Here is a 12794-nt window from a genome sequence, read left to right as displayed (position 1 = left end):
CACAGCCTGATAAATGTCAGGGTTCAGGGTCCATCTCTGCCCAGGGAGTCTGGGAAGGCTGCCTGGAAGAAGAGGTGCTTTTTGCTGGGTGTTGAAGGTTTTGCTGGGTGCCAAGGAGGCCTGCCTGAGGAAACCATGACTCCTGGGGGAGAGGAGCCCAGGGTGAGGTGGACCCTGGCCAGCAGGGCTGCAGCTGAGCTTATATGGCCTTGATGAGAAACCCTCTCTTCATGACTCCAACGCTTGGGGAGTGCCTCTCCCTGCAGACCATCCTCTGTGCTTGTTACCATTTATTTCCATTTGAGACAGAGGAGTCCTTTCTGTTTCAGATAAGGAAAAGGGTCCCTGGGGGTGGGGGTTGCTGGGGTGCTAAGTGACACCAGGAGGGAGCTGAGACCCTGGGCAGGTCACCTGCTTTCTCGGAGGAGGCCGCTCCAGGGTCAGGTCGGTGTCCACCCCTCAGTCTGTGAGGATTCAGCCAAGCACTGTGTGGTGTCGCCTGTGGGCACGGCCCAGGACAGGCCAGGCCCGGGGAGGAGGGCCAGGCAAGCGGAGCCCACAGCCTGGCGATGAGACCCGGTTCTGTAGCCTCTCTGACACACTGCGGTCATGCAGCGTCCCTGGCAGGGGTGGGTGAGAAGTAGCCCAAACCTGGGCTGTGGGGGTAACCTGCACGGGCAGAGCCCCCTGCGAAGGCCTTTGCCCTCTTCGGTGCCATGTCACCAAGGACAAGACTCTGGTCCCCAGAGCCCACGGGGGGTCCCTGGGGGCAGCCATGCGTGGGCGTGCTGGGCCACCTTCTCTCCCACCCCCGCCTCAGCGCAGCAGGGAAGGGCCTGACCTGGGTGGGGGCCTAGCATACGATAGCCTCCGAGCCCAGGCCCCCAGACCACACAGGACAGCCGTGGGCAGGGCTCCCAGACCAACTGGCCCCCCTGCCCGCAGGAGCCTTGGGCAGATGCAGGGACTGCCGCTCCCCGAGCCCATCTTACCTTCTGTGAAATGGGCAGATGAGTGTTCCTGGCACAGTTGTGTGCCGTGGAATGTGATCAGCAGAGTGCCCTGACCTAGAGGAGGTGGGCGCCCACGAACAGGGAAGGAGCGGGGCACTGTCTCATCACCTTACCAAGCTTCCTGGGAAGGAACATGGTGCCCACTCACTGCCCCCGTGGAGTCTGGGAGCCTGTGATGGCCTGTGCCCTCCCTCCCTCCCGGGATGGGCTTCGGGCCCAGCCTCGGACAAGGCAGGGGCTGGAGGTGAGAAAGGAAGTGCTCAACAATGCTGGCCAGAGCAGAGGCGGGCTGGGTCGAAGCCTGCCCTGGTGATGGATGGGGCTGGAGTCCTTGAGTGGAGTGTTAGGTGCTGTGCTGTGGGCCTGGAACAGAGCTGGCCAGCTTCCTGGAAGAGGTGGTTCTTAGGCTCTGAGGTGGGCCTCCTGGGTCCAGGAAGCATCCACGTGACCTTTTCCCCTCCCTGAGTCCCAGTCAGTCATCTTATCAGTCACTTCCATGGACAGATTCCTTCTGCCAGGAAGTCCCACCCTTCAGGGGCACAACAGACCGGCTCCCCTCTGGGCCCAGAGCTGCATGCCAGGGCCTGATGGATAGGTGCCCCTTTCCCCCACGAGCCTTATGGGGAGCTCGGGGGCAGGTAAGAGGGAAGACTAAGCGTCTGCATGTGAGTCAGAGAGCACAGGCCCACTGGGCCTCCCCATTATGGGGCAGTGGTCAGAGCCCAGCCCTTGACTTCTGTCCCAGAAGCACCTGGGAGATCTAGGAGTGGCCACTGAGCCTCCCGGGGCCCCGCCCCACCCCTCCTCCTGCTGGTCAGCTTGGGCTGCAGGGGTGGGGTGGGGCCCCTGCTCCAGGTCCTGCCACCGAGAGGCTCCCTGGGAGGTGGGGAGGATCAGGGCTAGCCCAGGATGCCTCAGCCGCGAGCTTCCCACAGCGCCTCTGTGCCATCAGGAACCTTCCAGGTGAGGCCCGGGCCAGCCAGGGCATGTTTGTGGAGCAGGATGGTGGGGAAGGAGGAGGGGGGTCTGCAGCCACAGCCTCCAGGAGGCTGTGGCTGCTTTGAGGTCTGCCCTGGGCGTGCCAGGCCTCCTGGGGCTGTAGAACCAGGACACTCCCCCACCACCACCACCACCGGGGTCTCTGTGGGCAGGCCCAGTCCATAGAATAGGTCTCCCTTGCCTTTCCCCAGCTGGCTGGTTCAGGTGCCCCAGGCAGGAGGCGGCCCCAGCCTGCCAGCTCCTCCCCGTACTTCCTGGGTCTGTGCTCCACCCGCTCCGCTCCCAGTATCTTACCTGGACCTGGCAGGGGTTTCCAGGCTGGGCCAGAAAGCAGCCGGATCTTGGTCGATGGGCTGGATCTTCAGCCCCAGCTAGTCTAGGGGCCTGAGTCCCGGCCCGTCGGAGGCTGGGTGATTTCCTTGGTGTCTGAGGCAGGGCGTCTCTTGCACTGAGGTATGGAGCCACATTCCATGAGGGAGGCCCAGGGTGGAATCTCAGCTCAGTGGACGGCAGCTCCACCCACGGCACTGGTCAGCTCTGGGAGGGGAAAGGAGGTTAGGCCACTCGAGCAGGACCTGGGGGGCTCGTCACGGTAAGAAGGCTGTCGGCGCCGCCTGTGGCGTGGCGTGGCAGTGTGTGTGTGTGTTTGTGCGTGTGTGTCTGCATGTACGCAGTGCTGCCTCCCAGAGAGGGCACTGGAGGTGCAGGGGCACCACAGCTGTGTGTGCCATTGGCCTTAGTTCTTGAGCGGGTCCTGGGGAGGTTTGGGTGGGTTCCAGTCGGCTTTAAGACTGTCTCACAGCTTCCCTCTGGTCCATTCATCTGGGAGCCTTCACAAGTCCTGCCTGAGGGCATTGGCTCTGCTCCAGCGACCAACCGGAGCCCTGCCCTATGCCTGCTTTCTGCTGGGCATGGGGGAACACTTAGGGGGAGTCTGACTGGTTCTCTTGGTGGGGCTGTGGGGTCCACAAGAGCTGAGATCCCATTTCTAGCTCTGACTCCCATGCCGCGCATACAAGAGGACCGTTGCCAGGGGAGATGCAGAGTGTTGGGGCTAGAGGGTGGCCTCTGTCAGTCAGCCTGTGGGGCCTTCTAGGTAGGGCCAGTCGAGCTCATCTCTGAACTCCTGGGTCCACACTTAGGGGCCTCAGCTCCTCTTACTGCAGGTGCTTGTAGAAATGGGTTCCAGGGTGTGTGCCCTGAGGGGAGATGTGTGGTGGTCCCACCACGCCTCACTGACCTGAGTGAGGGAGGATCTTTTTTGGTGAGGCAGGGAGAGGCGGTGGCTTAACCCTTGGAGGCCAGGAGCTGAATGGCTGGAGGGTGTTGGAGTTGGGGAGGTATAGGTGAGCTAAGCGCAGAGTTTGGACGTGCAGAGGGCCGTGGCCTGCCCAGCCTCTGCCCTGGGGTGGTCTTAGCAGGCCTGGCTGGTGCTCTGGCTTTTCCTGTGCCCCCGCTGTGGGAGAGGGGCCCGGGTGTCTTGCCTGCTGTGTCCTGTTGACTGTGGAAAGGGAGCTTTGCCTCTCTGGGTGGACTTCCATCAAGCACCAGGTGCCATCTGAGATGCTTTCCGTGGAAAGGGGAAGCCAAGGCTCAGGGAAGGGACTTGCTCAGGGACCCAGGTCCACAGCCAGTCAGGGCCCATCTGTGCTGGGCCCCCTGACCCTGGCCTGGCCTGAGCCCCAGCGCATGCACCCTGTCTCCCTCTTAACGCTCACTGAGTGCCTCTCAGCACTGCAGAGATGGCTCCATCCCTTCCGTTTTGAGCCTCATGGTCCTCGGGTGTGAGGAGGGAACAGAGTCCCACGGCACACCTGCCTCACCTGGGGCCGGTGGGTGGGTGTGCTGGTGTATGTGAAAGGGCTCCGTAAGCAGTGGTGGCCTGGAGAAATGTTGGGACAGGGCGATTGCTTCTGTCTTGCAAGAGGACCAGGAGGGTGGGGAGGGCACCCAACCCTGGAAGACTGCCTGGGTCAGGTCTGCTCTTCCCTGCGGGTCTCTGACTGCCGCACCACCATCACCCCCCACCCTACACACACACACCCCTGAATCTGTCTTAAGACAGAAAGGACTGTGGGCATTGAGAGGTGTGATGGCCTCTGCAGGGGGTTCTGGGCAGGCCTCCTGGGAGAAGAGGGGAAGGGAGGGGACAGGGCAGGCTGACCTGACAGCCCTGCTGCCCGCCCCCAGGTCTCATCTGATGCCCAGGCTGAAAGAGTCTCGCTCCCACGAGTCCCTGCTCAGCCCCAGCAGCGCGGTGGAGGCGCTGGACCTCAGCATGGAGGAGGAGGTGGTCATCAAGCCCGTGCACAGCAGCATCCTGGGCCAGGACTATTGCTTCGAGGTGGGTCTGGGGCGGCGAGGTGGGGCAGGCCCAGGTGTCCTCCCGCAGGAGGCCAGTTCTCCGTCAGCTGCCCTCCTGGAGGGTCCTGTGGCCTCCACTCTTTGGGGGCAGTGGCCAGAAACTGTCAGTGCTTTTGGACTCCCAAGAGACCAGGTGGAGCTGGGAGATGGGGGCTTCCTTCCTGCCCTGTGGTCTTCTTGGAGACTGACCAGCACTGTCCCCCACGTGGGGATGTGCAGGAGTCCCGAGCGGGTGGAAGGGACGTCCAAGGCATGTGTGGAATGGCTCAAGCCTGCTCACCTCTCTGTGAAACCCCTCCAGTGTGGTGTGGGGCCGTGGAGAGAGCACCCCCTTCTCTGGCCTCTGCATGGTGAGAGCCAGGATCTTTCCTGCCCCGCCTTCTGTGACCCGAGGTGTGAGGGCAGAGGGGGTGCCACCCCACCCGGCCAGGCTGTTCCCTGGGGATCCCTGTCCAGTGCCTCCTGTAGACGGGTAATCTGGCCCAGAGATGTCAGAGCTCACAAGGCCAAGTCAGGACCCGGGTAACTAATGTCGCAGGTGTTCCTGGGAGTTCCTAATTGCTTCTCTAATTATTCGTTTTCTCTTCCCACCTCTGTCTCTGGGAAGCCTCCCACCCCCGACGATCTTGCATAATTAGGGGAGCTTTCCGATAGAGGCATGAGCATGGAACTGCTGTGGCAACCTCCTGGCGCCCCCAGCTCCAGGGGAGACTGGGGTGGTACCTGGCACCTTGCCCCAGCCCTGTGCCCCCTTGGGTGCTATTTCTGGTTCAGGACTCCTGGCCGCACTGGAATCCTGGGTTCCGACTTCTCTGTCTGGGGTGGGGGAGAGCCTGATGCTAGTTGCCCACTTGTGCACAGCAGGGGATGCTGTGGCTTGTATGGCCCATGAATGGCTGGATAGGGCCCTCAGCAAGATGCAGGGGACAGCGGGACAGAGTAGGAGCAGCTTGGGCTGGGCTTCCTCTCCCAGAGAAAATTGGAGGATGAGCAAGCCAGACAGGGCAGGGAGGGTAAGGGTTCCAGGACAGACCCCAGGGCCCAGCACACCCAGAGAGACCATTCTCGGTTCTCTAGTCCGGCCTCAAATAGGTTAGCCCTTTGTGACCACCACTGCCGTCACATTCAGCAAGAGAAGCATCGTCAGCAGGTGTCAGCTGAGGACTGAGGCGACCCTCAGGCCGACCCGGGGCTGTCTCCGGGGTGCCTCTGGCGCCAGCGATAGAGGGAGACCTCAGTGTCCTCCGATTCATGCAGAAGCTGTGCCTTCTGTCTCCACCATCTCCAGGAGAATGAGGGTGGACTCAGAGAGATGCTTTCCTGAAGACAGAGGGCCCAGAGGCAGGGCTCAGGCTCCAGTTGGCACGGGGCTGGACGCTATCCTGTCACCATCCTGCTCTGGGACCACAGGCCTCTGGGCACCACCTGCAAACATAAAATCCAGGGGGCACCGTGCATCTCGTCCTGCCTCCTCCCTGAGGCTGCGGTGCCGTCAGACCTGACAGCCGGGGTCCCTCCTCCCACCCCAGCCCCGAAGGTCCTCCATCGTGCCTCCCCCTCCCCGTGACACTGTGCCACCCCCGCAGGTGACGACGTCCTCAGGAAGCAAGTGCTTCTCCTGCCGGTCAGCAGCTGAGCGGGATAAGTGGATGGAGAACCTGCGGCGAGCCGTGCATCCCAACAAGGTGGGCCTGTGTCCCCAGCCCCCAGGGCACGGGGCGGAGGCTGCACCTGGAGCAGAGCACAGGCTCCGACTCAAGAGAGCAGAGGGCGGGGGCTCTGGAGGGGGCTGGGACTGGGGTGTGGTCGGGGCGGGAGCGGGCCATAGTGCTGGGCTCGGAAAGAGGCTGAGCTGCACACTGGGGCGGCCAGGCCAGAGAACCCAGGCTCGGCCTTTTGGATGCCGGTGTCCTGTCTGGAACTCTTGTGCCCCCTTCCCCCCATGGCCAATGCCTGCCTAGCCCTCCATGTCTAGCTTAGCCACCAGTCCCCTCGTCCAGGCAAGCACTGCCGGCCCAGGCTGGCACCCACTGCCCAGTGTTCCCACTGCCGCCAGGCCTCTCCCCAGCTGTCATCACTGCTTTTGGCCGACTCAGCCTGGAGCTGAGTCCTGGTCACCGCGCCATCACTGAGGAAGGACCTCAGCAGTACTTGTCTCCATGTGACTCTGTGGACCAGCAAGCTTCCCAAGAGCCAGTCAGTGGCCGCCACGTGCCAGGCATCGCGCTGGCCTCTTAACTTGCTCTCAGCTTGTGGACTTGCATGACAGAGGGACTTATGGCTTAGATGATCATAGATGGTTGCTTGCCCAAGGTCAGTGAGCTAGTGTACGAGGCAGAGCAGAGATCCGGCCCCACGTCCTTCAGACTCCAGAGCTGGCCCTGAGCAGTTCTGAGCGCTCTTCCCGGCTCCAGGCTGGGCAGGGGGCCAGGTGCCGGGCTCCTGGTAACTGTGCCCCTCTCCCCGCCCATGCCTGTGTAGGACAACAGCCGGCGTGTGGAGCACATTCTGAAGCTGTGGGTGATCGAAGCCAAGGACCTTCCGGCCAAGAAGAAGTACCTGTGCGAGCTGTGTCTGGACGACGTGTTGTACGCGCGCACCACGGGCAAGCTCAAGACCGACAACGTCTTCTGGGGCGAGCACTTCGAGTTCCACAACCTGCCGCCCCTGCGCATGGTCACCGTCCACCTGTATCGTGAGACTGACAAGAAGAAGAAGAAGGAGCGCAGCAGCTACCTGGGCCTGGTGAGCCTGCCCGCCGCCTCTGTGGCCGGCCGGCAGTTCGTGGAGAAGTGGTACCCGGTGGTGACTCCCAACCCCAAGGGCGGCAAGGGCCCCGGGCCCATGATCCGCATCAAGGCGCGCTACCAGACCATCACCATCCTGCCCATGGAGATGTACAAGGAGTTCGCCGAGCACATCACCAACCACTACCTGGGGCTCTGCGCTGCCCTCGAGCCCATCCTCAGCGCCAAGACCAAGGAGGAGATGGCGTCGGCCTTGGTGCACATCCTGCAGAGCACGGGCAAGGTGAAGGTAGGTGCACAGGCCTCTGGCGGGACGCCACCTCCCGCGGGCCCCGTGGAGGCTGGGGGACAGGCGCCAGATGACCTGCCGGTCCCCGCGTCCACGTCATGGATTTCAGCTCTGCTGGAGGCACCAGTCATAGCTAGGTGGGGCCCCTCAATCTGGAGCTGCATCCTGAAGGGTGAGGGCTTTGTGCACCCGCTCCGTGGTTGGAGCTGATCTCAGAGGCTGGTGTGGAGCCCATGGTCTGCAACATGGCTTGCAGCAATGAAGTGGGTTTAGGGCCTCCCCACTGTCCCAGAGGCCCGCCCCTCCCTGAGGCTCCAGGGGAGCAGGCCATGAGGCCCACCTCTGCCGGCACAAGGGTCCCAGCGACCCAGACACGCACGTCTGGTGTGTGGAGTTATCACACATCGCAGCAGGTGACGGCCAGGGTGCAGCCGCTGTCTGAGCCCCAGCCTCCCCCCACTCCCAGTGCACGCACACGGGGCACACAGTCACCGTCGCGGCCGTCTGCTTGGTGGGCAGCCGCCCCAGCTCTGGAGCCCCCTGGAGCAGAGCTTGCCTGAGCCCTCCAGCAGGCCCTGCTCCAGGGCTGGAGGGCCCCTGCTGTCCTCCCCACTGCCTTCCACCTGCCGCCCTGCCAGGCCACGCCCAGCCCCACCCACTCACTGGCCTTTGCAGACAGGTCGGCTCCTCTGGAAGGCTCCGCATGCCTACCTGCCCATCACAGCAGAACATGGTTCCACCCTGTCCCCTGCCCTGGGGGGGCCTTGGGGGAGCTGCTCAAAAGGTGTGCGGTGGAGAAAGGCTGAACATGGGGTCCATCTGCGCTGCAGAAGGCCTTGGGTGCCTGCCCTGGAGGCGAGCCTCTGCCCTCCAGACGTGGCATGACTTGTGGCCTGTGGTGGGGGTGAGGGACTGCCCTCCCTGGTCAGGGTCCCGAGCCCTCAGCCTGGGCTTCGGGGGAGACACAGGTTGGGGCTCAGGCCTCAGCCCCCAGGCAGAGGCCAGGGTACGCAGTCCATCTGTGCTCTTATCCTCTCTCTCTGCCTGATCCAGAAGGTCCTGGCCTCCTTTGGGCCCTTCAGAGCCCCTGCCCGTTGGGCTCGTGGTGGGGGACCAGGAGCGGTACTTCGTGGACGTGGGGCACTCCGTTCCTCTGTGGTTGGACCGCCTCCTCCCCTGGAGAGGGAGGGAAACCAGAGGGAGACCAAGGGAGGCAGCAGAGGCTCCAGCGGCCTCCTTTCTGCCTCTAGTCTGTCCTTTCAGTGAGCGGCCCCTGAGGGCTGGGCCGGCCTGGGAGGCTGACTCTGATCTGAAGGGACCTTTGCTCTCAGGCTCATAGCTGAGACAGGAGAAATCAGGGTGCTCGTTGTGGAAGGAGACGGAAGCCGGGGCTCTGGCTCTTCAGCAGACCTTCTGTTGGGTGGGGGGAGTGACTCAGGCTGCTGGGGTGATGTGCATCTGAGCTCTGAGCCCCTGGGGAGCTAAGGGGTGAGATGCCTCTCTCTGGAGCACGTGCCAAGGGCTCCGAGTCCCGGGAGAGGGCCTTGGGCATGCTTCATCCCTTGTCATCTCCCCCCACTGCCCCCCTCCCCCAACTCAGTGCAGTAGGAGAAATGGGACCTTCATAACAAGACACTCAGGCCAGATTTGGTCCCGGTAGCTGTGTGGCCTTGGACAGGTCAGTTTCCTGTTCTGTGCCTGTTTCCTGCCCCCGCCCCACCCCAGCCAGGTCCTGGCTCTAAGGAGAGCCCCTCCTCACCCCCGCCTGGGCCTCGCACCTGCCCCAGGAGCTCAGGAGGGCCCGTGGGCATGAGCAGAGCAGCACACGCAGTACTGACGTCTACTGTGTTCAGAGAAGGAGGCCCTAGAGGTCACCAGCGGTCAGGAAGGGTCCTCAGGCTATGTGGTCTCCGGGGAGACCAACTGCCACTCTCCCACCCTGGCCCTCCTATTTCTTCGTTGGCCAACCAGGTCTCCAGGGCCCAGAGTTCAGTTCTGTATTTCAAGGCCCACTTGTGATTTCAGAGGGCCCTGAAGTTGGGTGCGTTGGGTGAGGCATTTCTGGAGCATCAGTAGCCCCGGCACAACTCCAGCCACCCGGCCTGCTCTGGCCGGCCCCTGCCTTGTGCCCCCACTGCCCTGGGTCCCTTCCTCTTGCCTCCTGCCTGCCCTCTCCCCTCCCCAGGTCACAAGGCTGGCCGTGGGCGTGAGGAGGCGCAGACTCCGAGGTGGGGGGTGTTTCCACCTGGATGGGTGCAGCAGGTTCCTGTAAGCCTCCCCTCAGTCAGGAGGGAAGGCGTGGGCTCAGGCTCCCTCCTGGGTCTGCCCAGGGAGCTGTGCTGTAGCCAGGCCACCTTCCCACCCAAGCCGAGGTCCGTCTCCCTCCGTCTGAGCCCCGGCTCACTGCCTTTCAGGGCAGCTGGCCCGCCTCTGCCTCTTGTCTTTCTTCCCTGTGAGGCTGCACAGAACGAGCCCCTGTCTGGCGTGGGAGACCTCATCACAGTGATGGGCGGACGGTCGCAGCTGCTTGTACGAGGAGGCAGGGCAGCCTGTTTGTCCTCCGCCCTGGGATGGGGGTGCTCTTTTCGGTCACCCCACCAGGCTGGGGCAGGGCTGAGCAGAGATTTGAGTCCCACGGGTCTGGCCATGATGCGGGGGCTCTTGCCTCGCTGATCCGGGGTCCAGCTCAGATGTCACCATGTCCCCTCATCAGGCTGCCCTGCTCTCACGCCCCGGAAGCCCCCACAGGTGAGACCCAGCAGCTTGGCGATGGAGCAGCCTCCCAGAGCAGGGGCTCCTGGCCAGGGAGCGCGGGTCTGGACCCCTGGGGCCTTACTTGCCAGGCCTGCTCAGGTCTGCTCTCCTCACCTGGCTCCACAGGACTTCCTGACCGACCTGATGATGTCGGAGGTGGACCGCTGTGGGGACAACGAGCACCTCATCTTCCGCGAGAACACGCTGGCCACCAAGGCCATCGAGGAGTACCTCAAGCTGGTGGGCCAGAAGTACCTGCAGGACGCACTAGGTAGGGGGTGTGGGCCGACTCGGGGCAAGAGGGTCAGGGTGGGGCATGCTGACTGGCTCCTCACAGCCCCCTCCTGCCCTCTCGGCCACAGGGGAGTTCATCAAAGCGCTGTACGAGTCAGACGAGAACTGTGAAGTGGACCCAAGCAAGTGCTCGGCCGCTGACCTCCCTGAGCACCAGGGCAACCTCAAGATGTGCTGCGAGCTGGCCTTCTGCAAAATCATCAACTCCTACTGGTCAGTGCTGCCCCCACGCCCACTCGGCCTCTACTGCCCAGGGTCCCATCCCACATCCCTCCCTCTCCCCCCATCCTTCTGTGTAGGCTGGGTGCCTAGAGCATGCTGGGCGCTGGGCTGGCCCCTGTGAGCGTCATCCCATCCCGAGAGCTCGGTGAGGCGCTCTCCTCTGTCATTGCCAACAAGAGAGCTGAGGTTTAACAGGGAGAGGGCGGGTAACACAGCTTCAGAGTCGGCGCCCTGGGATTGGAGTGCACCTTTTTCCTGACCCCGCTGAGTCCGACTGGTCCTTTCTGGGCTCAGACGTTGGAGTGTTCCAGAATGTGTAGGTAGGATGTGCATTGTTGAGGATTCAGACCCAGCAGTCCCTTACACATGCTGGACAGTGGGTACTGCCTGGCACCACTGTAGGTGCTACGGCTGGACAAGAAGCCAGACGCACAAGGCTCTGCTCAGGCACCCCTGGGGTGGGTGGGTGGCTTCACCTGGCCATGGAAGCTGGTGCTCAGGTCACAGGCTTGGAGTGGCCCCATCACGCACCTGTGTGGGGCCTGGACACTGGGTGGGCCTCCTGCTGGGACCATAGAGAACTGAGGAGGAGGACTGGCCTTTACTAGGACCGAGTTCTGCAGGCCCCTGGCGGCCCCAGAGAGGAGTGGAAGTGTGCAGGGCAGGCTGCTCTCACAGGATTGGGCCACAGTCAGTCCCGGGCCATTCCGTGCAAGATGAACGTCCCGGCACATGTGAATGGTGGCCACTGAGCTAGTACAGCCTCATCAGAGACGGCTGTGTGACTGTCCAGGGGACCATACTACCAGCCCCCAGGAGTGGCTTTATTTTCACACTGGAGGAGCTGCCCAGGCTTTTTCCTCGGTCACTGCTCCAGCTCAGGACCTACGTTCCCTTCCCCACCCGAGTGGCTCTCCTGGCCCCATTCCCCCGTCCCGCCTCTGGCCGTAGCTTGCTTCTCTCTTTGGTCGTGTTCTTTCCTGTCCTGTTGGAGGGCCTGTATCTGGCTCCCCTTTCTGGCCCTCCTTTATTATGTCACCAGAGACGGTAGGCTCACCCCCGCAGCCACCCTGGCTCACAGCTCTGCTCCCATCAGAGTGCCCTGAGCACCCCAGGGCTGGGCACCAGAAGGACCTAGCTGCTCCCGAAGGACAGGCACAGGCAGAGGCGGGCCTGCGAGGAGAGCGACAGCCTTGGGTCAGGGCAGAGCCGGCGGGGTCGACGCTGGCGGCCCCAGTCCCCCTGCCCCAGGGTTACACAGGGTGCTCACTGGGCCTCCCTGGCCCTTTGGGCTGAGCTGAAAATGACCCTTGGCACCAGGCCAGGAGGGACAACCAGAGAGTTTGAAGTCTGGAACACACTTCCCACCCTTGGGCTGTGTTTTCACCCAGGGCGGGCCGGGTGTGGGACACGGGGAAACATATCCGTGGACAATGGTTTTCCATTTCCTCTTTCTGGCGTGTGTGCAGGCCCCTCTCAGTTCTGAACGAGGCCGCTGATAAATGTTATCACTCAGCGCCTGCCCCCTGCCCAGTCCTGGGCCAGGCGCTTCAGGGGCCGGGGCTCAAGGTCACCTGCCCTCACTTCCTCTCCAGCCACGTCCTTGTTGTTCAGCCATGTTCACTGCCTGAGTCTGTTGGGCTTGTTGGGCAAAAGCTTTTCAAGCTGATCAAAGCAGCTTAAGACCTTGGGGGTCCCCACCTTCGGATAGATGGCTGTGTGAACTCGGCAGGGATGGCCTTGTTCCCCTTGCGGGAGTGAGGAAACGGAAGCCTGGGGAGGGCCAGGCCCTGGGGCAGAGCACCCTGGAGCTAGTGGGAGAGCCAAGGGTAGGCTGGGTTCAGGGAACACCCATCTTCCAGAGTGAAAAAGATAGGAAGGCCTCTGAAAGGCTGGCCTGGTGGGGCCTCACTGAGGCAGGGTGGAGGTGCTCAGCGGGGACAGCCCCCAGACAGGTACTGAGAGCCCTGCCCACCCTCTCCAGGTCGGCCTAGGGAGGTCGCTGCCTCCGCTTCCCTCCACACCTGAGTTAGCGAGGACCTGTGTTCTTAGCCTGTGGTTAGGATCCGCCCCTCGTCTTGATCACCCAGCTCTGCTGAGAACCTCAGATCC

General features: G+C 63.0%; 1 protein-coding gene across 22 annotated transcripts in view; it reads left to right on the top strand.

Annotated features, from left to right (window-relative positions):
* DAB2IP (DAB2 interacting protein) overlaps nt 1-12794 on the top strand; it is a 212583-nt gene that overhangs the window by 180035 nt on the left and 19754 nt on the right. For 19 of the 22 annotated variants that reach the window (XM_086325424.1, XM_086325423.1, XM_086325430.1 and 16 more), the window contains 5 exons: nt 4203-4356; nt 5963-6061; nt 6858-7412; nt 10293-10437; nt 10529-10673. In XM_086325424.1, coding sequence (XP_086181550.1) covers nt 4203-4356; nt 5963-6061; nt 6858-7412; nt 10293-10437; nt 10529-10673 — 1098 coding nt within the window. Of the gene's footprint in view, nt 1-1809; nt 1977-2276; nt 2605-4202; nt 4357-5962; nt 6062-6857; nt 7413-10292; nt 10438-10528; nt 10674-12794 lie in introns of those variants that run through there. The other 3 variants (XM_086325440.1, XM_086325432.1, XM_086325441.1) reach the window with 3 other exon arrangements.

The sequence above is a fragment of the Bos grunniens genome, chromosome 11 (genome assembly GCF_055505025.1).
Source record: "Bos grunniens cultivar Pamir isolate PY7600 chromosome 11, Bosgru_T2T1.0, whole genome shotgun sequence".
In the NCBI taxonomy this organism is placed as follows: domain Eukaryota; kingdom Metazoa; phylum Chordata; class Mammalia; order Artiodactyla; family Bovidae; genus Bos; species Bos grunniens.
Note: the sequence above shows the minus strand (reverse complement) of the source record. Positions and strands in the feature narration are given on the sequence as shown.